General features: G+C 32.5%; 2 protein-coding genes across 4 annotated transcripts; both read left to right on the forward strand.

The window, feature by feature from the left end:
• Positions 1–8,194, forward strand: LOC111614120 (carcinine transporter-like). Its single transcript, XM_023355504.1, has 7 exons — positions 1–492; positions 582–685; positions 2,356–2,510; positions 2,591–2,759; positions 2,837–2,987; positions 3,708–4,008; positions 8,118–8,194. The coding sequence occupies exons 1-7, from the start codon at positions 112–114 to the stop codon at positions 8,192–8,194; spliced, it is 1,338 nt and encodes a 445-aa protein (XP_023211272.1). The 5' UTR covers positions 1–111.
• On the forward strand, positions 6,534–19,800 carry LOC111614119 (organic cation transporter 1-like). 3 transcript variants are annotated; one of them, XM_023355503.1, is made up of 10 exons: positions 6,534–6,687; positions 11,439–11,630; positions 11,720–11,823; positions 13,494–13,648; positions 13,729–13,897; positions 13,975–14,125; positions 14,846–15,146; positions 17,676–17,857; positions 17,934–18,094; positions 18,690–19,800. In XM_023355503.1, exons 2-10 carry the CDS (start codon positions 11,499–11,501, stop codon positions 18,763–18,765), a joined length of 1,431 nt encoding a protein of 476 aa, XP_023211271.1. In that variant the 5' UTR covers positions 6,534–6,687; positions 11,439–11,498; the 3' UTR covers positions 18,766–19,800. The 3 variants fall into 3 exon arrangements, with proteins under 3 accessions (XP_023211271.1, XP_023211269.1, XP_023211270.1); XM_023355501.1 differs by lacking the exon at positions 6,534–6,687 and having other exon boundaries at positions 11,139–11,630; XM_023355502.1 differs by lacking the exon at positions 6,534–6,687 and having other exon boundaries at positions 11,139–11,630; positions 13,975–14,119.
• Positions 19,801–24,527: the final 4,727 nt, after the last annotated feature.

Below are 24,527 nucleotides of genomic sequence, written 5' to 3' on the forward strand. Positions count from 1 at the left end.
GTTTTAATAATGAATGGCAAGATGACGTAACCATTCGACCATTACACTGCATATGTAACTTACGTTACTTCATACTTCACTCAAAGCCGTAAATGTCTACAGAATCAAACGATGGATTTCGACGAAATTTTACCACTTTTGGACGGTTATGGGGTATATCAAAAGGTTATATTTTGGTTTGTCATGGTACCGAGTCTTATAGCCTCTGCATTCGGTTATTTTAATTTTGTATACGTATCCGGTACTCCGGATTACTGGTGCTTCGTTCCGGAGTTATCGCATCTACCTTTGGATTTACAGAAAAATTTAAGCTTGCCTTTAGAAACGTTGGATGGAGTCGAAACTCATAGCAAATGTCAGATGTATGATGTAAATTATACACAATTACTACTAAATCGTTCTTTCGTACCCAACGAAAACTGGCCCAAGGTAAATTGTCAACACGGTTGGAGTTACGACCATTCTGTCTTTCGTACCACTTTGATAGAAAAGGTAAATTAAAAAAATAATAGTAATATTATTATTACTTTTTACGTAAAGAATTTTAATTATTAATGCCTTCTATTTTATTATTTTAATAGTTTAATGTCGTGTGTGATAAAGATTGGATGCCAACTGTAGCACTTTCGCTTTATTATGTTGGAGGAATTGTTGGAAGTCTTTGGTTCGGTTACGTTGGAGATAAGTAAGATCTAAGTTATTACTATAATACTTTTTTGAAATATTTCTATGATTTTCAGTATTTAAGCTTTAAAATATGACTTTAGTTGTTTTCAGTTTATAAGCAGTTTAAATTTCAACATAAAAAAATACTCGTAATTTTTAAAGTCGGCGGATGTTTTCCTTTATAATTTTATTAAAGTATACTTTAACTAATATTTTATTATCAATTTATTAATGTATTTTTATATTTTTTGCTTATTTAAAAAGCTAATTTATTTAACTCAATCTCTTGTGAATTTTCGACATATTTACTGTTACAAAATTTGACATAAAAGATAATTTAGCTAACCTAAGCCTATTTTCTTACTTTCTAGCCAGCTTAGTGACTAAAAATACATATAAATAATACTTAAAAATCAATGTCTAATATGTTCTTTATTAATTAAGTTAATTAATTTATCTTATAAAAGGAATCGCCTGTTTAATTTAAGAGAAGCATTAAGTTCATGCTCTGTTTATCATGCTACTCTGCTACTCCTTGTTTATTTATTTTTTGCTCCTTGTTGCTTCCCTGTTCTCAGTTTTTGCTCTCTCTTTGGCTTCTTCTTCTTCATTTTATTTCTTCTACAAACAAAGAATACTTTTTACTTCATACATTGAAACTACTTGTGATAAACTTTACTTTGTTCTTGATTCAGCTGCATTTATTATTACTAATTTCAAATATTTGTCTTTGTATGTTTGAACGATTGCACATCTTTTACCATGTCTTATGTTTTATTCACGCATGAAATTTCAAATCTTTATCACGTAACATTGTAATTAGTTACGACCTTAAAAACTATATTACGTCATAATAAACAGCTTGTAGTCATTAGGTAAAAATATAATTATGCAGTTATGTTAATTAATAACGTTATTAATACTATTATAATTCCGCGCGTTTAAAGCTTATAAAACAAGAGATTAAAATTGGTGACGTCGTTTCCCGTTTAAAGAAAATAAGTCTCTGTAGATTTAATTCTTTTACGTTGTTAATAAAATTTTTATTTCTTTAACGTAGAGAATAATAATGCAAATGATGCGGTAAAATAATAATGTTACACATAAAACAAAACTAAATTAAAATTCTTAAGAGTCAACTGTTGAACGAACTGTTTATTTCCTACAGTTTTTACACCTTTATAATTGAGATCGTATTAAAATCTGCATTTCTAAGATCCCTGTATAGCACGAGTGTTTTGTCAAATAAAAAGCTGGTTACTCACAGCGCCAAAAGTGATTTAGTGGCGAGTTTTGGTGCTAATCTTTTAACCTGAAATGTCACCATAATTTTGGTTGCATTTGGACCGCTAAATATCTCCGTAGACAGCGTTGAATAGGGGTATTTTATTAAGATCATCCGGAAATCATATTAACTACCTAATTATATAAGAGTAAACTTATGTTATAAGACTGTCTTAATATAATATGTATAAATGCACACAACTTATGCATAAAAAGAATATATGATTTATAGGTTTTATATAATTCTGTAAAAACATGCATCATCGAAGATGTAGAAGTTTATAATCGTTTTATCTTACACAATTATTATATAACTGTTTTAAGGTATAAATTGCAATTTAATATTATATATATATTTACTACGCATATATATCAATATTATAATAACAGTTTCATTTATTGCAGATGGGGTAGAAGAATAGGCTTTATTTCCAGCTGTACTTTTTACGCAGCAATAAGTATAATATCATGTTTTCCTTCAAATTACATAGCATATATTGTGTATCGTTTCTTAAGTGGCATGGCATTTCCTGCATTCTTCCAGTTACCGTTTGTAATAGGTAACTTTAATCATTATCTGATTTTTAAAAAATTCAATAAATTTGTTCTTAGTATGAATAAAAATAACCGTTTATTCTAGCTATGGAAATTATATCTGTGGAGAAACGAACAAGAGATGGGATGCTAAGTAGCGCAAGCTTTTCTGTTGGGTTAGTTATAACTTCTGGAATTGCATACAGTTTGCAGGAATGGTTTCCTATATCTCTAGCCACTTCGTTTCCTCTTCTTTTGCTCTTTATCTATTTTTTGTAAGCTATATAATATGCATATTATCATATACATTACCTTAATTTCTATCTTGTAATATTCTGTATTTTGTTATTAGTTTTGTTCCAGAGTCTCCAAGATGGTTAGTCAGTCAGGATCGTTATGAAGAAGCTGAAGAAATTGTGCAGAAAATAGCAAAGTATAATAAGAGAAATATCGGACCGAATTTCTTGAAGACTCATTTATGTTACAAGAGCAAAAAGGTTAGAGTAAGTGCAAAAATTAAATGATAATATTCTTATTTACTCGTAAATGTCAAAACGTTTCGTGGTATCAAATTTCTTACAGTTCAATGAGCTGGTGTCATTAATAACCAGATCAGTGCTACGTTTAGAGACCGTGCTTTAAAGGCTTCAACAGTAATCAAATGAAAGAGCAGAATTTTGTCTCGAGGCAAAATATGATCAAGTAATCAACCAATTGATTCATTAAAATTGTTCCTTAAACAGGTGTTTTTAAATACTTGTACCCTATCTTCCTCTATTTTTATGAAAGTAAATAATAAACACATATAAAGAGAATACTCCAATTATTCTAAAAGATCTTCCAAATAATTCACCATCCGTGTACGGCTTGAAGGAAAATTGCAGGGGCCATCTTGTCGCATTGTAACGACTATTAAAGTAAATTTATTCATACAAAAATACAATTTTCCTTATAAAATTATTTGAAAAAAGATTCAAAGAAGACTACTGAAAGAAAAAACAAATCTCAGGATAGACATTTGCTCCTCCTGATCTCTTCTAGATACCCTTGAATCAATTTTAAATTCCTCACATTCTCAGGACCACCCCGCATACGTTTTTACATAGATTAGACTAAGAAGCTATGCAAAATAATAGTGGTTAATCTCATATTTTTCTAATATAAACCCTAACAGCAGTTTGAATTTTTAATTATTATAATTAAAACAATCCTTATTCATACAGGAATACGAAATGGCTGAACCATCGTATTTAGATCTTCTTAAATATCCTGTTATGAGAAAAAACTTCATTATTCTCACTTTCGATTGGGCCGTGATGTGTTTTTGTTATCCAGTATTTTCATTTGGAGTTTCTCTTCTCGATATCAACCTGTATTTAGGATGTGCTATATCCTCTGCTGTAGAGGTACCTGGCATTGTATTCTCTTGGATAGTCATGGAGAAAGTAGGTAGAATGTGGTCTATGTTTATAACCTTGGGAGTTGGTGGATTATCTTGCCTTTGTATCGCATTTATAAATCAAGGTAAGTATATTTTCAATATTTAATTATTCAAATTAGTGTGAGTTTAGTAAAATAATCGTATAAAAAAGATTTCTCTTCACTGAAATTTAGTATATACAGTATTATATAATAAATACGAATTAAAATGTAGTAGATACACGAATTGTTTGTGCTTAACTATAAATTTTCAGAAGACAATTTACTTTATTCTCAGAAAATTATTGCGAAAATTTCAATGTTTTTCGTAACTTTGAAGGACGAATTTTAGTACTTTCAAATCAGAAAAAGTACTTGTTTATTTCTCAGAACAGTATTTTTGCATTTCTTTTCCTTGTTTATCCACATATTTTCTCGGTTATTGGGGCGTGTAAAATATCATTTTGACTAATTCGCAGATAAAAATAAACATTGTAAATGTATTAATTCCTACAGAAACTTATAAAATTAACTATATATTGATATATATAATTTATATTAATACTTTATATACAATTGTGAATAATGCAATTGCTAAATCGTTTATTGTAAGCAAGGTTTGCTGAAAATAAATTAAATTAGCAAGGTTATAATCAAGGTTATAAAATTAATAATGCTGTCATTAATTTCAAACGATTTTAAGTTCGCAACAGAGCAAATATTAGAGGGAAAAAATTGAATATTATTATAAATAAATTAGATAAATAATTGAATATATTGTAATAATCATAGTTCTTGCTCCTTTTTTCAGTTTATTTCTGTTAAATTTTTTTAAAAAAGAATTAAATTCGGTCAGTTGTAATCGAATAGGTTGATTTACTTCAAGACTGAAATACAGATTGGCCCAAAAGTCTCTTAACCATTTTATAGCCCAAATTGTTTTGTACCTAAATAGTAAAATTCTGTATTAATTTTGTAAAAAAAGAAACCCACGTTGTTGTAAGCTTAATTTACGATTTATATTCAGATGTGTAGATAGATATACAAAACACGGTTAACTGACTTTTGGTCGCATGGATGTAGTCTACAGAATGGCTCCAAAAGTTAATTAACCTTATTTGTATGCTTCAGCTATATGTGGGAAAGTTCTAAATTTAGTTTACTATTTATAATTTGTTTTTATTTTACAAAATTGGTATAAAAATGTATGAATTTTGGTATGTTTGATTACAATATAATGCAGATTATGGGATGGTTCAACTATTACGTCTGCAAAAATTTACGCTTGTTTGAGCTCTCCTGGCCTATCATCACTAATCATTAATAAATCAAGACATCCCTCCCCTAATTATAACATCAGGTCTGAATTTAAAATACATGCAGACACACAGACGTTTGCCTAATTTTGACACTCCTGCGGTGTGTTATTATGCCAGTGTGCTTTCTTAAAAATATTTTGGAAGTATTTTTCTATCTATGATTAATATTTTATCCGTTTCATCACTTACTAAGCTTCACACAGCACTCTATTAGAACCAGTAGCCAGCCCTTGAACGATGAGAGCCAACCACCAATCATTTTACAAATCAAAGGTTTAATGTTGGACCTGCCTCTTAAAGTAATCTGCACGATGATTTAAACGATTAATACGTTAGATTATTCGTTAATTCGTATTCATTGTACCAAATTTGATACAATAAATACGAATTAACGAAGTGTTCTGAAGGTGTGCTGAGTTAGTAAGTTAGATTGATTATGTGTAAAAATGTTGAATGACGTAATTATAATTTCATAAACGTTAAAAAAAAATACACATATAGCCCAACATGAGTTGCCATTTTGCAAATCATACCACCAGACAAAACAAGCTGACTAAACTACGGTTCAGTTCATCATAACTTTGAACTATTACCAGCATCCTTTTAACAAATTTATTAGTATAATACATAATAATAATAATAATAATTTTGTAATAGTAATTAAGGGCGTGTGTGACATGTTACGCCTTCCTTCCGACNACATTAAACGCCGCTAACTCGAACTAATAGGGGATGAAAGTGGAGTTGTCTGACAGTTTTTCGAAAAAAACGTTCCCAAATTTTCCGGGATTTACTATAAGTCTTGTTACATTGTACGTTTACACAACTTTTCCCACAAAATAATCATACAACTTCGGTAGATTGCACCGAAGTACGACCTTTTACGGTAAAGTGTGTTAGCTAAACGGTAAGTTTAGCTAACACACTTTTTCCATTGTCTGCTGACATCCCTGATCTGTAGTATAATGTGGGCCACAACAGTATATTTCTATGAAATTTGTGAGATCCGACCTCAGAATAAGCCCAGATTTGTTAATTTTCCTCCTAAATTTTCGACGTATTAAAAATAAATTTGTCGCCTCCTCGTTAAAATAACATTGTCAGAAAAAAGAATCAAATATCGATCGAAACTTATAACTTTCATCGTTAATATAAACATTCAACCCTCGAACAATGACATTCCTCTGCTGCAAGACAAAAAGTTTATAAAGTCCGAATTCGTCATTTTGTTTTGGTCCCGGGAACAACTTTAACCTCCACACCTGCAAGACCAACCCTACCTCTCACAATAGGTGATCACATGACCGATTTTCCCAGTCCGAAGCTATAAAAGCGACTTCTTTCCCCGTCCTCGGGGGAGTCTCACATCTAAGATCTAAAAGGATCTAAAAGGATTAAGTCTCCGGGAAACTTTAACTTTAAATTTGTGCTTCGAACTCTGTGCCTACGTGGAAGTAAACTAGAGGTATGAAACAATTAATGTAAACTCTCTCTCCGCGAGTTAGGAGCTAGTGAACTAAATTCACTTCTCCGATGTTAGATTTTTGTATTCTTTAAATTATTTTCTTTTCGTTTATCTAATAAATTGTTGTTCTCATTGTTAAATGGTGTTGTCTACTCGTATATCGCCTACGCCGCGTCGACGACCCCTCTCACCTCCTCCACTCGACCTGACAACAAAAATCCCGACCCTTCGGGACCGCATTCGAAATTTAGCCATCTTGACACGTGAGTAGGTTTAGCCGAACCTGTAGCTGAAAAGGGAGAATCGACGGTTTCCGACCTCCCCGGCGGCTCACAAATTGGTCTCTAGATAAATCTTATTTGCATTCGATAAAAATATTCCAAGTTCAAAGAGTGATCACTATTATTATTACTGAATAATAATTCTTGATTGTCGTTTTAAATAAGATTCTTGGTTTATATATATACGACAACTCGCCACGTGGGTAGTATCTTGCATACTGCCCTCCCAAATATTAACCTTTTCTGCCAAAGAAATTCGGATTTTGAGACTTTTCATTAAATTATTATAGATAATAAAAATCCTTTCAATTCGGGATCATTAGGAGTTCGGCCAGGTCTATAAGATTGTCTGATGAAGAGCATAACCTCTGCCTGAAAAATTGACTGATAACACTGTCGGCTCCATGAGACCCGAGCAAGCTTTAGCCATTTTTCATGGGCGGCTCGTTTTGGATTTATAGTTAGCCTTGTCTTTACCATCCAGGAGCTCTCATTGTTGGACTGGTCAAATCAATGGTACTTAAAAAAAGACCTCATTGGCTCTCTTCAATGATGATTGTATGTCTTGGCAATGCAACACACTTGGACGAACTACCTAGAGGATGCCTTCCTGGAGGTCTTTTTAAGAATAACTGGTCCCTATTCAGGAGTTTCAGACGTGGAGAAAATCCGGAAAACTTACGTAGCTAGCCTATCTTGGCGAGATGTGAACCTACGACCGAACTTCCAGTGTTTGGGGAACAGAACCGCTTGGCTACTGGTGGGCCTTCAATGATTAAAATGCTGTCTTCTATTAGAATTTTGATTAAAGTATAATATCGTTAATTAAAGTGCAATAACTATCAGTATACAGTGTATATATATATATATAGGCTTTTATACCACCCATAAATCATATTCATGTATAATAGTAAATTTCGGATACATTAATTTACGGATTGACTTTACGGTTTTTAATGTATCCCTATGAATAGTAGAATGAGACTAAAGTATAACTGCATATCTTCATACCATCTTTATTTTTTTATTTACGTCTCTAATTTGAGAATAATGGCTAATTAACTAGGTATGCTAATATGGAATTATTATCTCCTTATAAAAAATAGCTCATTTATTTGAATCTAAATGTTTTGACCCTCGATTTTACAGACTCCGACATAACTGATTTCGGTAACAAGAGACCAATTCCCTATGTTCTAAAGCAGCGATTCCCAACCCGGGTATGAGTCCCCCTGGGGATATGCGATAGGTTGTTTAGGGGTACAGAAAAAGTTACTTATTATGGCAGAAAAAATAATATATTATGTATCATAAATTAATAGTATTAAAAAATTATTAGGTAAAAAATGTTCCTTGCAACAACCACAAACTTTATTATACATTTCAAAATGCAAAAATAGAAATAAAAACGTATGCTGCCGATTGTACAATGCAACAGATCAATAAATGTTGCTCAGTCGGTTAATGGTAGTGGGGATACCATTATGTGTGATTAGTGATTATGCTACACACTTTTGATGGTGGGGTGTGTTACTGTTATTCTTATTATCTCTCAACAATATCCCCACGAGTTATTTGAAAAAGTATTCTTTTGTTTATAAAAAAGTATTTTTTATTGTTAGTAAGGAAAAGGAGATGACTAGTTTCTCCAGATTTTCTCTACAAGCGATAATTTTTTTTCATTATTTATTCAGTATTTTTATTATTTTTTTATTGATAAGACTATGTCTTGTTTATAAAATCGTACTGCCTGCTGTGTTACTAGCTTAGAGATATGAAGGAGTACATGTCAAAATTTGCAATTTGGCACAAAGTATTAGGTTCCCAAAGCGCGCATAAAAAACAGACTTGTAGGTACTCGGGAAACTGAGAACCGAGTCAAAATAAAATTCAAAATGGCGACACTCTCTATAAACAGGCAGTGTGAGATTTGCGCATGCGTTGCTCGTTGGGAAGTTGGAAATGCCACGGGGTACGCTGATGAAAAAAGGTTGGAAACCGCTGTTCTAAAGTGTCTATCGTAGTTTGAATATACACTTATTTCAGAATAGAGGAGAAGGTGGTATTATGGAACCCCAATTACATTATAGTGAATTGTAAACAAGTTATCATAACTACACCCACAGTTTTTGTGCGAAAAGTACTGGTAACTATTAAACTAAATGTTCGTAATTGGTTTTTTCACTAGTGTAACTATAAGTATGGTTTTTGAAGGCTTCTGTACAAAAAGTCAGAAAGTAGGCTTAGGGAAAACCGGGTGGTAATATGGAACCTTACTGTGTTTTCAAAAAATGCTTTAATGTATCCAAAAACAAATAGGAAAGTACAAATAATGTTAAATANCTAGTGTAACTATAAGTATGGTTTTTGAAGGCTTCTGTACAAAAAGTCAGAAAGTAGGCTTAGGGAAAACCGGGTGGTAATATGGAACCTTACTGTGTTTTCAAAAAATGCTTTAATGTATCCAAAAACAAATAGGAAAGTACAAATAATGTTAAATAATTACAAAATTATTTACTCCAATGTATTTTATTGAAAAAATGCTTTCTTAATTAAAAAAAATATGACCTCCATCAACAATATATATTCCAGCAACTCTTTCGATATTCTCAGACGCTAGGCTTTCTACCTAGTGTCTTTTTCACACATTGCTTTGGACGAATGTCTGCTTGCAAAGAGAGAGTTCAGAGGAGTTGGGTTCCCAGAGGAGTTGGGTTCCATATTTAAAGCACCAATGGGGTTCGTATTTCACGCATCGCCATCTTGAATTAACTTATGTCTGTCAAGATCAAACTTTTAAAAACGTGAACATCACACAGATTAATATGTACCTGTAAGTCTCTGGAACGGAATACATGTACCAGTGAACCTACAACTACACGATTTATATTTTAGAAAAACAGCAATTAAATTCACTTACCATTCAAAACTTTCGAATTTCGAAAAACACAAATATGCTGATTCACTACGGACAACCGTTTAACTGAAGTGAAACAGGTTTTCCCCCTTGCTGTGGATGTCTTCCTAGTGCAGTTCAGCCACAATCCACTACAGTTCGTCTTTATTATCAGTTTGAAATGGAGGGGTTCCATAATACCTACAGGGTTTCATAATACCACCTTTTCCTCTACAGCAGTGATTCTCAAACTTTTTCGATCCACCGCCCCCTTTGTTCCATAAAGTTATACCCAACGCCCCCTAACCCATTTTCTCTTGTGTGAGAAAAGGATTGGAAATATTCTTAGGAAAACTTTTCTATGAATCTCACACTTTGTGCCCTTACTGTACATTGTTCTCATCATCTGGAAACCATTAAACGCAATGTTTCCTCTTATCAGCCCCAATTTTGCCTTTGGTCACCGTTCAATACCCTGCCTCTATCATAGATCTATTCATCGCGCCAGAAGGGGGCGTTATTGCTTACTTTGAGAAACGCTGAGCTAAAATAAAAGTCAATGTGTTAGAAATATTCAAGTTGTGACCTTCAATAAAAAATAAAAAATATATAAAATGTCAACATTTTATATATATTCCGTCGAATTTTTATATATAGAATTTGTCTGCCGTCGCCCCTCTATATTTCCTTAACGCCCCCCAATTCTCTTTGAGCCTTCTACTGCCCCCCTGAAAGCCTCCAGCGCCCACAAGGGGGCGTTATCGCCCACTTTGAGAAACGCTGCTCTACAGTATTAGACTGTAATTGTTAGTGCGCGAAATGTCTGTTAGGCAGCGCTTCGGCCACTATTCTCTATTCTGATTGGTGATGTTTATATCTTTTAATCTGTGTTATCCTTCCATCGTAATGGTCCGTATTCGAATCCACTGCCCACATTTATGTCAATAACTGAATAAGTTATTAATGTAATCGGTTGCATGTTATACTCGCGATTTCAATCACTTCCAATGAAAACCAATGAAGGCCAAATAATATAGATGTAGCTGATACAAACCAGTTTGAACCATTCGGTTAACTGACTTTCGAGTCAGCCTGTATATAAGCCTATATGCAACTAATTATTAGAGTTAATAAAATATACGGCTCAAAGCTAAGATTATTATTATTATTATTATTTAAATTTATAAGTTTCTTTTCAAGTTTTATTTTATCTTTTGATTTCCCAACGAAAGTTAATGATTAAAATTATATAAGAGTATAGTCTAAGACTTGCAGTTTTAATAATGAATGGCAAGATGACGTAACCATTCGACCATTACACTGCATATGTAACTTACGTTACTTCATACTTCACTCAAAGCCGTAAATGTCTACAGAATCAAACGATGGATTTCGACGAAATTTTACCACTTTTGGACGGTTATGGGGTATATCAAAAGGTTATATTTTGGTTTGTCATGGTACCGAGTCTTATAGCCTCTGCATTCGGTTATTTTAATTTTGTATACGTATCCGGTACTCCGGATTACTGGTGCTTCGTTCCGGAGTTATCGCATCTACCTTTGGATTTACAGAAAAATTTAAGCTTGCCTTTAGAAACGTTGGATGGAGTCGAAACTCATAGCAAATGTCAGATGTATGATGTAAATTATACACAATTACTACTAAATCGTTCTTTCGTACCCAACGAAAACTGGCCCAAGGTAAATTGTCAACACGGTTGGAGTTACGACCATTCTGTCTTTCGTACCACTTTGATAGAAAAGGTAAATTAAAAAAATAATAGTAATATTATTATTACTTTTTACGTAAAGAATTTTAATTATTAATGCCTTCTATTTTATTATTTTAATAGTTTAATGTCGTGTGTGATAAAGATTGGATGCCAACTGTAGCACTTTCGCTTTATTATGTTGGAGGAATTGTTGGAAGTCTTTGGTTCGGTTACGTTGGAGATAAGTAAGATCTAAGTTATTACTATAATACTTTTTTGAAATATTTCTATGATTTTCAGTATTTAAGCTTTAAAATATGACTTTAGTTGTTTTCAGTTTATAAGCAGTTTAAATTTCAACATAAAAAAATACTCGTAATTTTTAAAGTCGGCGGATGTTTTCCTTTATAATTTTATTAAAGTATACTTTAACTAATATTTTATTATCAATTTATTAATGTATTTTTATATTTTTTGCTTATTTAAAAAGCTAATTTATTTAACTCAATCTCTTGTGAATTTTCGACATATTTACTGTTACAAAATTTGACATAAAAGATAATTTAGCTAACCTAAGCCTATTTTCTTACTTTCTAGCCAGCTTAGTGACTAAAAATACATATAAATAATACTTAAAAATCAATGTCTAATATGTTCTTTATTAATTAAGTTAATTAATTTATCTTATAAAAGGAATCGCCTGTTTAATTTAAGAGAAGCATTAAGTTCATGCTCTGTTTATCATGCTACTCTGCTACTCCTTGTTTATTTATTTTTTGCTCCTTGTTGCTTCCCTGTTCTCAGTTTTTGCTCTCTCTTTGGCTTCTTCTTCTTCATTTTATTTCTTCTACAAACAAAGAATACTTTTTACTTCATACATTGAAACTACTTGTGATAAACTTTACTTTGTTCTTGATTCAGCTGCATTTATTATTACTAATTTCAAATATTTGTCTTTGTATGTTTGAACGATTGCACATCTTTTACCATGTCTTATGTTTTATTCACGCATGAAATTTCAAATCTTTATCACGTAACATTGTAATTAGTTACGACCTTAAAAACTATATTACGTCATAATAAACAGCTTGTAGTCATTAGGTAAAAATATAATTATGCAGTTATGTTAATTAATAACGTTATTAATACTATTATAATTCCGCGCGTTTAAAGCTTATAAAACAAGAGATTAAAATTGGTGACGTCGTTTCCCGTTTAAAGAAAATAAGTCTCTGTAGATTTAATTCTTTTACGTTGTTAATAAAATTTTTATTTCTTTAACGTAGAGAATAATAATGCAAATGATGCGGTAAAATAATAATGTTACACATAAAACAAAACTAAATTAAAATTCTTAAGAGTCAACTGTTGAACGAACTGTTTATTTCCTACAGTTTTTACACCTTTATAATTGAGATCGTATTAAAGTCTGCATTTCTAAGATCCCTGTATAGCACGAATGTTTTGTCAAATAAAAAGCTGGTTACTCACAGCGCCAAAAGTGATTTAGTGGCGAGTTTTGGTGCTAATCTTTTAACCTGAAATGTCACCATAATTTTGGTTGCATTTGGACCGCTAAATATCTCCGTAGACAGCGTTGAATAGGGGTATTTTATTAAGATCATCCGGAAATCATATTAACTACCTAATTATATAAGAGTAAACTTATGTTATAAGACTGTCTTAATATAATATGTATAAATGCACACAACTTATGCATAAAAAGAATATATGATTTATAGGTTTTATATAATTCTGTAAAAACATGCATCATCGAAGATGTAGAAGTTTATAATCGTTTTATCTTACACAATTATTATATAACTGTTTTAAGGTATAAATTGCAATTTAATATTATATATATATTTACTACGCATATATATCAATATTATAATAACAGTTTCATTTATTGCAGATGGGGTAGAAGAATAGGCTTTATTTCCAGCTGTACTTTTTACGCAGCAATAAGTATAATATCATGTTTTCCTTCAAATTACATAGCATATATTGTGTATCGTTTCTTAAGTGGCATGGCATTTCCTGCATTCTTCCAGTTACCGTTTGTAATAGGTAACTTTAATCATTATCTGATTTTTAAAAAATTCAATAAATTTGTTCTTAGTATGAATAAAAATAACCGTTTATTCTAGCTATGGAAATTATATCTGTGGAGAAACGAACAAGAGATGGGATGCTAAGTAGCGCAAGCTTTTCTGTTGGGTTAGTTATAACTTCTGGAATTGCATACAGTTTGCAGGAATGGTTTCCTATATCTCTAGCCACTTCGTTTCCTCTTCTTTTGCTCTTTATCTATTTTTTGTAAGCTATATAATATGCATATTATCATATACATTACCTTAATTTCTATCTTGTAATATTCTGTATTTTGTTATTAGTTTTGTTCCAGAGTCTCCAAGATGGTTAGTCAGTCAGGATCGTTATGAAGAAGCTGAAGAAATTGTGCAGAAAATAGCAAAGTATAATAAGAGAAATATCGGACCGAATTTCTTGAAGACTCATTTATGTTACAAGAGCAAAAAGGTTAGAGTAAGTGCAAAAATTAAATGATAATATTCTTATTTACTCGTAAATGTCAAAACGTTTCGTGGTATCAAATTTCTTACAGTTCAATGAGCTGGTGTCATTAATAACCAGATCAGTGCTACGTTTAGAGACCGTGCTTTAAAGGCTTCAACAGTAATCAAATGAAAGAGCAGAATTTTGTCTCGAGGCAAAATATGATCAAGTAATCAACCAATTGATTCATTAAAATTGTTCCTTAAACAGGTGTTTTTAAATACTTGTACCCTATCTTCCTCTATTTTTATGAAAGTAAATAATAAACACATATAAAGAGAATACTCCAATTATTCTAAAAGATCTTCCAAATAATTCACCATCCGTGTACGGCTTGAAGGAAAATTGCAGGGGCCATCTTGTCGCATTGTAACGACTATTAAAGTAAATTTATTCATACAAAAATACAATTTTCCTTATAAAATTATTTGAAAAAAGATTCAAAGAAGACTACTGAAAGAAAAAACAAATCTCAGGATAGACATTTGCTCCTCCTGATCTCTTCTAGATACCCTTGAATCAATTTTAAATTCCTCACATTCTCAGGACCACCCCGCATACGTTTTTACATAGATTAGACTAAGAAGCTATGCAAAATAATAGTGGTTAATCTCATATTTTTCTAATATAAACCCTAACAGCAGTTTGAATTTTTAATTATTATAATTAAAACAATCCTTATTCATACAGGAATACGAAATGGCTGAACCATCGTATTTAGATCTTCTTAAATATCCTGTTATGAGAAAAAACTTCATTATTCTCACTTTCGATTGGGCCGTGATGTGTTTTTGTTATCCAGTATTTTCATTTGGAGTTTCTCTTCTCGATATCAACCTGTATTTAGGATGTGCTATATCCTCTGCTGTAGAGGTACCTGGCATTGTATTCTCTTGGATAGTCATGGAGAAAGTAGGTAGAATGTGGTCTATGTTTATAACCTTGGGAGTTGGTGGATTATCTTGCCTTTGTATCGCATTTATAAATCAAGGTAAGTATATTTTCAATATTTAATTATTCAAATTAGTGTGAGTTTAGTAAAATAATCGTATAAAAAAGATTTCTCTTCACTGAAATTTAGTATATACAGTATTATATAATAAATACGAATTAAAATGTAGTAGATACACGAATTGTTTGTGCTTAACTATAAATTTTCAGAAGACAATTTACTTTATTCTCAGAAAATTATTGCGAAAATTTCAATGTTTTTCGTAACTTTGAAGGACGAATTTTAGTACTTTCAAATCAGAAAAAGTACTTGTTTATTTCTCAGAACAGTATTTTTGCATTTCTTTTCCTTGTTTATCCACATATTTTCTCGGTTATTGGGGCGTGTAAAATATCATTTTGACTAATTCGCAGATAAAAATAAACATTGTAAATGTATTAATTCCTACAGAAACTTATAAAATTAACTATATATTGATATATATAATTTATATTAATACTTTATATACAATTGTGAATAATGCAATTGCTAAATCGTTTATTGTAAGCAAGGTTTGCTGAAAATAAATTAAATTAGCAAGGTTATAATCAAGGTTATAAAATTAATAATGCTGTCATTAATTTCAAACGATTTTAAGTTCGCAACAGAGCAAATATTAGAGGGAAAAAATTGAATATTATTATAAATAAATTAGATAAATAATTGAATATATTGTAATAATCATAGTTCTTGCTCCTTTTTTCAGTTTATTTCTGTTAAATTTTTTTAAAAAAGAATTAAATTCGGTCAGTTGTAATCGAATAGGTTGATTTACTTCAAGACTGAAATACAGATTGGCCCAAAAGTCTCTTAACCATTTTATAGCCCAAATTGTTTTGTACCTAAATAGTAAAATTCTGTATTAATTTTGTAAAAAAAGAAACCCACGTTGTTGTAAGCTTAATTTACGATTTATATTCAGATGTGTAGATAGATATACAAAACACGGTTAACTGACTTTTGGTCGCATGGATGTAGTCTACAGAATGGCTCCAAAAGTTAATTAACCTTATTTGTATGCTTCAGCTATATGTGGGAAAGTTCTAAATTTAGTTTACTATTTATAATTTGTTTTTATTTTACAAAATTGGTATAAAAATGTATGAATTTTGGTATGTTTGATTACAATATAATGCAGATTATGGGATGGTTCAACTATTACGTCTGCAAAAATTTACGCTTGTTTGAGCTCTCCTGGCCTATCATCACTAATCATTAATAAATCAAGACATCCCTCCCCTAATTATAACATCAGGTCTGAATTTAAAATACATGCAGACACACAGACGTTTGCCTAATTTTGACACTCCTGCGGTGTGTTATTATGCCAGTGTGCTTTCTTAAAAATATTTTGGAAGTATTTTTCTATCTATGATTAATATTTTATCCGTTTCATCACTTACTAAGCTTCACACAGCACTCTATTAGAACCAGTAGCCAGCCCTTGAACGATGAGAGCCAACCACCAATCATTTTACAAATCAAAGGTTTAATGTTGGACCTGCCTCTTAAAGTAATCTGCACGATGATTTAAACGATTAATACGTTAGATTATTCGTTAATTCGTATTCATTGTACCAAATTTGATACAATAAATACGAATTAACGAAGTGTTCTGAAGGTGTGCTGAGTTAGTAAGTTAGATTGATTATGTGTAAAAATGTTGAATGACGTAATTATAATTTCATAAACGTTAAAAAAAAATACACATATAGCCCAACATGAGTTGCCATTTTGCAAATCATACCACCAGACAAAACAAGCTGACTAAACTACGGTTCAGTTCATCATAACTTTGAACTATTACCAGCATCCTTTTAACAAATTTATTAGTATAATACATAATAATAATAATAATAATTTTGTAATAGTAATTAAGGGCGTGTGTGACATGTTACGCCTTCCTTCCGACTATATTTTGTCGTGAATTAGCCTAGTTATTAGTGTTCAACGATCCATAACTTTCACAGTGGTACAAAGTTAAAGTCAACTCTTCTATGGTTAGACTTCTAGCAGTGGGAGGACTCGAATAATAGCTGAACGAGAGTTTAACATCGCAGCATAACTTAGTAAGAATTCTGCGATACTGAACATGGCTCAGCTATTGAACCATGTTCGTCTTCTGAACGTACTGTACCTTAAGACTATCTTATAAAGGCTGGTTAATAGGTTTTCACATGGGGTAACTCGATTAAAAATTCTGTCGTACTGTATTCATACACGTGTACAATTACTGTGTATGAAAAATTTTAAAATTTTAATAATTATAAATATTTAAATATACTGAAATGCATGAAATGAAATGCAGTTTTACAATTAAAAAATAACATGACAAAACAAATATCATGATTTAAGAAATTGATTCCACGTTTAATATCTAATAAAACTTTATTTTTATTCTTATCCTACATTAAAATATCATAGAATAATGTGTCAAGTATATATTTTTAAACCGTTTTTCTCCCTTACTTACCTTTACTTACCTTAAAATCGACTACATTTTACTGATATGTTAAGTATTCTTGATAGATTACGTATGGCTCATCGTTACTTTAACAAATATTGGAAAATTCTGTATTGCTGGGGCATGGGCCATCGTTTACGTTTATGGTTCGGAATTGTTTCCTACTGTATTACGAAATTCCGCCCTCTCAGCTTCGTCACTGGTAGCAAGTGCTGCTAGCATAGGTTCACCCTACCTTTTCATGTTGGTATGTTAATTATATATAACATAACTACATACAAATACAAATTTAATACATAAAATTGTCTTTTTATTTTCTTTAGTCATCAATATCTCATATGTTGCCCTTAATTGTTGTTGGAATTATCAGTTTCCTGTCGGCAATATTGACTTTGTGGCTACCAGAAACAAAAGGTAAACATCTGCCACAAACCATAGAAGAAAGTGAGATGTTAACTAGTAACTTTTCTAATATATTCAGCAAGTAAGTACTCATAATTTAATATTACATAATAAGTTATATAATAAATAATTAAAAACGTTCATTTCCTTCATTACTTTCATAAAAATCACAGGTTAAAATCACCAAAGCAGAAAAAAATAATACTCGTTAACTGCATGAATAATTCATTAAAAATTTGTTATTTATATGACAACAACGATTTAAAATTCTTTTTATAAGCATTTCAAGTAGTAAAATACACTAAATTAATGATTCGAGTATAATGATTCGCCACCAAAATTTTAAATGTTGCCGGGAAAGTTAAGTAAGTCGTTGCTGAATTTTTGTTTACCTTTTTTGGGGGTTTAGGGGTCTCAAAACGTGGAGATTCGCAAAAAAGTCAAAGGGTCAAATTTGACACGATTACAATACTTTCCCGTGTTATATATGTAACAAGCTGGGAAAGTAAAAATAGTAAAGTTTTGTTCAACTGTATTGTATTAAGTTGAATGCTTTTAAGTGTTGGTTTTAATATATTCTATTTGAGTGGAGTTATATATGTTATATATATATTTAGTTTTATTAAGATAAATATAATAAATAATAATATTTTCTAATATTTGTATAAATTTTGTAGGAAAAAGGAGAAGTTGAAAATTACCCCCGTTCAAACTGTCAAAACCATCAGTTATGGAACCACGCACAATGAATAAACCAAAGAATTTTGTAATCATCCTTCCGTCCAACACCTAAAGCAATATGCATACTTTTAAAATAAAAAAAAAAAGTTAGTTTTTACTCAAGAGGAAATTTAGTAATTGCAGTCATTAACTGTGATAAATCGTGATGATTTTTTTGAACTAACGGCACCTCTATTATATAAAATAAACTTTTCATGTTCATAAGTGTAAATATTTCCATAATAAATATTATTTTTAAAGTAAAAGAAATTTTACTGTAAAAATAAATTTAAAAAAAGGAAATAAGCGATATGCTGAGATTGTATATCTATATTAAATTTAACAGATAATTTTAGCAATGTATAGTAACCATAAAATATTGAAACACTATAAAAGTATATAAAAAATAAAACTTTTTTAATATTGTAATCTTTCAATAATTTTACACAAAATCATTAATAAAATAAGATCAGTTATCAGTTATTAGATTATTTCTATCTGCAGAAGTTTGTCATTCTTAGTCAGTTTAAGTGAAATGCCCATTCTTTTCAATCAACGTATCCTTAAAAAACTATCTGTGTAAGCTTTAGCATTAGATTTAAACGTTATAAGCAGAAAAACTGATAGTGTGTTCAGAGCCTCTTTAGCTACCACTCGACATCATGAGTGACGAGGACCTGGGAGAGGAAGTATTTACAGCAATGGTGCTTGATATGTAAATGAATGGATGAGGCGAACAAATTAGATAATGGTTCAATTGTCAATGTTATCGCGAGGGATTTTGTGAGGATGTGTGGCATTGAAACAGAAGAAATTGATGAAATTAGTGCCTTAAACGACACATCTATTGCTAAATACTTAACAATCCTGTATCAATCACGTAACTGAATCAAAAAGCCTTGGATTTTATTTGGGGTCACACATCATGATGACGCACTCCTTGGCAATCAAGTGTTGTACGAAATTACACCAATCGAAACCTCATAGCCTGGAAATTCTAAACGATGGACTCTAAAATAAAAGTTTTTACAATGCCCGACGTCATATCTTCATTGTCTTCGATAAATATTGTTTCTTTTATTAATTTAATAATAAATATCAAAACAATTGTTGGAATTATTACGTTTAACTAGGACATCGCGTGACTATCATATCGCGATATTGAGGCGGAGCCGGAAAGAAAGAAGCGATCTCTGCACTTGCAGACACGGGAAGGCGATCCAAGAACAAAGCAATCGATGGTGATTGCTTTGTTCGTTTTTCACGCTATGTTCCCTTAAGCTCGCAATGCCAATTTTATTTTTAACCCCTAGGCCTAAATTCCGTTAGGCGCGCTCAGTCACATCAGAGACCACGGACATTGTTGCTTTAATATCTTTGTAGGCTATATCGGAAACGAAGTCATGGACTCTTAATTTCACTTTTCTGGTCTGTTATATATTAATACAACAGAGGGAAAGGGAATCAAAACAATGACCCCTCAAAATTATCTACATTTTTGGACACGGGGACCTTAAAACGTGGATAAAACTCAAAAAGTCGGGTTTTTGTTCTGTATATATGGATGATAGTGTGTGGGGAGGCACAATTTTGTTCACCCCATTTGAAACTTAATAACTTCTGTGATTTTTGTCGAAATTTTCTGAAATTTTGCAGGGAGGTTTGTATATTAGCTAAGGAAGTTGATGATATTCAGTTGTGGTTATTAAAGGTCGATGGGGTAAGATGATAAAGGGAATCGTGTGTCATATCTCGAGTACGGTCGGACTTAATGACGATTTTAGCATTTACAATTTTTTATAAAACCCGTCCCTATCTTCAAAATTAAGCTTACCGCAATTTTATCATAGTTAACAATATAAAAAATTTTTGTAACAGATGACGCCGCCAAAATTTTAAATGTAGCCAGGAAAGTTAAGCAATTCGTTCCTGAAGTTTTACATTTAAATGGACACACGTTACATTTCTAGATTTCTTGTCTCAATTAATGGAAATTAGCAAAGTTTTACAAAAACCGAATAAAAATCGGATAAAGCAATATAGCTACAAAATCGCGCGATGTCGCTTTATCGCGTGCCATCTTTAAACAGCCTTATTTTGGAAAACGAAGTCATGAACCATCATTTTTTAGTACATGTTTGAATTTTTCATCTCAATTAATGGAAAATTGCAAAGTTTAATCAAAATCGATCGAATGAATTTTGAGAACGAACACAATTCTGTAAGCCTCAAGAAAGAGGCTTTACTAACGTTTCGACTCAATTACGAAATATTAAAAGTGAATTAGCCTACATGAATTATTAAATCCCATTTTTGTTTCAAAATTACTATGATTTTACACAGTAAACTCTATTTAAATAATTCGATATTAGCTTTCCATCTTTGAACAATTCCAAATACTAATCAATAGCTTATATGCACCGTCCGATATGAATGAATAAAGGCTGAACAGTGTTCAGCATCGCAGAAGTCATGCTAGGTATAGTCATGCTGCGATGGTAAATTAAAAATCATACGTTTAACTACTACTACAGCGAAGATAAGCTACCCAAACTGTTTATAACGGCGGTGACATGTTTAACAAATGACAAAGATACCGGAACTAAGCGATCAATGCAAGTGATGTTTGTGAAGATGTGTTGCAACGATACAGAAAAAACGTAGAACCTTCAATTAATGAAATTCGTGCCGATTGATGCATTAAATCATAAATCCATCGTTTAATATATACAGTGGCGGCCCTAGCCAGGTTTTCAGGTGATGCGAGATCTCATTGTGGCGCCCCCCACTGTAGAGAAAAAACTGAGAACATACATTTTTCACATTATTAATAACTCAGACCACTAAAAGATTAGTATAGTAATACTATGGATGAGAAACGATAACGACGGTAAATGGAGAGTTAACTTGAGCCTTGTTAATTCAGACGTATCGCAAGCTGTTGACATTTTTTCCTCCCCGCTGTCGATGGAATCTCCTAATTTTAGGTTGTTTTTTTTTTTTACTTTTCCCGCCCTGTGGGTACTAAGAGGGCATCTTATAGCAGGCCCATTATGGGGCAACCGAGTGGTGTGGGACGGGGCCCGACATATCAAAACGGACCACCAGTGGAAAAATTCCTGGGGATTTCTTGAACTGTCCGGATTTGATCCCAGGTCCCCAGAGCTTGACCGCTCGGTCATCCGGCCTCTTAATTTTAGGTTATGGAGATATAGCACACATTTCAGGATCATATTTTATATTCTCACAACCCAGCTCACTCTTGTGTAAAATCTATAGCATAGTACTAGTATGTATGAGAAACAATAACAGTGAAAAAAACAATATTTCTTTCACAAGGCAATATTTATTCAATTTCTTTCATAAGGCGATATTCATAACAATATTTATTTAAACTGCTATGGCACAGACAACGCTCACATCACGCAAAAGACAAATTTACATCGTAAATTAATTTAAAATTAAAACAAATTAGGAAAAATAAATAAATTCTGGCGTAGTAAACACTAGTATTGTGTTGTATTTCAAAGACACATGGCAAGTTTTCTATCAAATATCTTTATTAGTTGAGCCGACTCAACTAATAAAGATATTTGATAGAAAAACTTGCAATGTGTCTTTGAAATACAACACAATACTAGTGTTTACTACGCCAGAATTATAAAACAGGACACGGTTTCAAAAAACAAATAAAAAAAATAAAATATATTTTGGCGGATAGGGTTAAGTAGTAATAAGGTAATCGGGTTTTATTGTTTTCACAGACGATCTATCGTTGCATTTTCGGCGCCTTCACTATGACGGCGCCCGGTGCGGTCGCACCGTTCGCACCGCCCTAGGGCCGCCCCTGAATATATACTAATCCTGTACCAATCAATGTCATATCAATCACTTAACTATATCAACGAGCCTAAGATTTGGGTCCAAAGTCAGACGATGGCGTACTCCTTGACACTCAACTATTGTACGAAATTATACTAATCAAAACCTCACAGCTTTACGGAATTCCAAACGATAAACTCCGAAATAAAAGTTCTTACAATTGTGAGGCCCGGGAATAGCGTTAACAAAAAGAAAAAAAAGATAAAATTTGTTAAGGTTAACAGTAAAGAAAACAAGTTGTAAAAGTGTCGAATCGGCGACACCGGACTTTGACGTCGACCCTCATAGAGAATAACGGAATAAGCAAAATTTCGATTAAAGAAAATTTAAAAAGAGAATTTAAACAAATCAAAGACAAGTCTGTCCAAGAGGGACGTGTATGTGTAGTCTGGAATGCAAAATAAATGGTGATCCCTCTTGGACAGACTTGGCTTTGATTTGTTTAATAATAATCCCGCTATCGGACGGAAAAATTCAACAAAAAGAGAATTTAAAATTTAAAACATTAAGACGCAGTTTAGAAAGCAAAACGAAACTAGAAAAATATCTGAATGAGTGTGGGTCCATAGTCATCGATTAAACGCGATCAGAGTCTAAAAGGTGTCGAATACACCATCTCTAGCCGACGTTTCCCGCGACTGACAGGAGCACCATTTACATATGGAGACAGGTGGAAGACCAATTAGAAAGCGCGGAAGAAAAGTCCGTCAAATTAGCGACGAATTCTGTCACGAAAAACTTATAAAAAGTCTGACGTCAAGGACAGAAGATGGCCTCCTCTAGTCTACCTCTGGTGTTCGTTCACTCTCTGCTCGTCGTACGTCCGTTCATCTTTTTTTTTTTTGTGTTGTTTCTCCCGATTACGAACATTAAAGTGTCGCCGCCCGGAGCACTGTCAGCGTTGGACCAAAACGAAAAGAAAGGAACTTCTGAACACAACTCACAGAACTCTGAACCCCAGGATCTTGATACTTTTACGTAAGCATATTCGTCAAAAATAAACGGTTTCTTTGTGAAACACTTGTCTTTCCTGGCTCCTCAAAAAATCGCCAATCACATACGAATAGACCTTCAGCCATCCCGACGGTAGGGAATAAAAACTCCCTCCCTAGTCGGCGAACTTACAGTGGTGTCCGAGAAGTGGGATTTTAAGTCCCCAATCTTCACCAGGTCGGCAAGCTTATTGAGGTTTGCCGATTGGGGAGAAAGTGTTACGACAATCGAGCGGTCAGCACTGTCGTGTGGGAGTGGAGAAACTCACTGAGACAGGTTCTCCATCGTAAACCGTTTAATAAACATAAAAATTTCTCTCACAACAAATCATTAAAAAGGAGTAACACCTATCCAAAGTCGAGAAACAAGTCCGTAACACAAAAAAGTTCAACTGTTCTGACGGTAGTTTTTCTTCCGGTGATGGTGGCGTGAAGACGTCGGCTCCGGGGTGCACAACACTACTTGGACCGAGGTCTTCTAGCTACAAAGTAGACTTTAGCGATCTTGATGGCACGGGGGTGAAGACAAGTCCCCCGACTATCTAACAAGCTCTCGTGGGAGAAGGTCCGGATGACAAGAATCTTGGAGAGGAGCAGTGCGAACCAAAAAACAAGAACGTCACATCCTTTTTTCGCGCGGTTTTTATAAGTTTTCTTTGGGTCCCAGCCCGAACATTCCGATAGGTCGATGTGGACTTGCCCCCGCTCTCCAATTCGTCCCCCTCCTCGTTACAAATTGAAACGAGATCGAAACCCGTATCGTGGGATAAGTAAACACCGACTGACGATTCGATTCCTATCGAAGATGTTCGATCTAAGCACTCAAATTCACCTATTGCTTTAATCTGAGTAGTTCAATTTTCTTAGAAATTTCTAACGACATGTTCTAATATGAACATAAAATATTCATTTTTTGTTTGA

The sequence above is a fragment of the Centruroides sculpturatus genome, unplaced genomic scaffold (genome assembly GCF_000671375.1).
Source record: "Centruroides sculpturatus isolate CEXI.00-Female unplaced genomic scaffold, Cexi_2.0 scaffold1815, whole genome shotgun sequence".
Classification (NCBI taxonomy): domain Eukaryota; kingdom Metazoa; phylum Arthropoda; class Arachnida; order Scorpiones; family Buthidae; genus Centruroides; species Centruroides sculpturatus.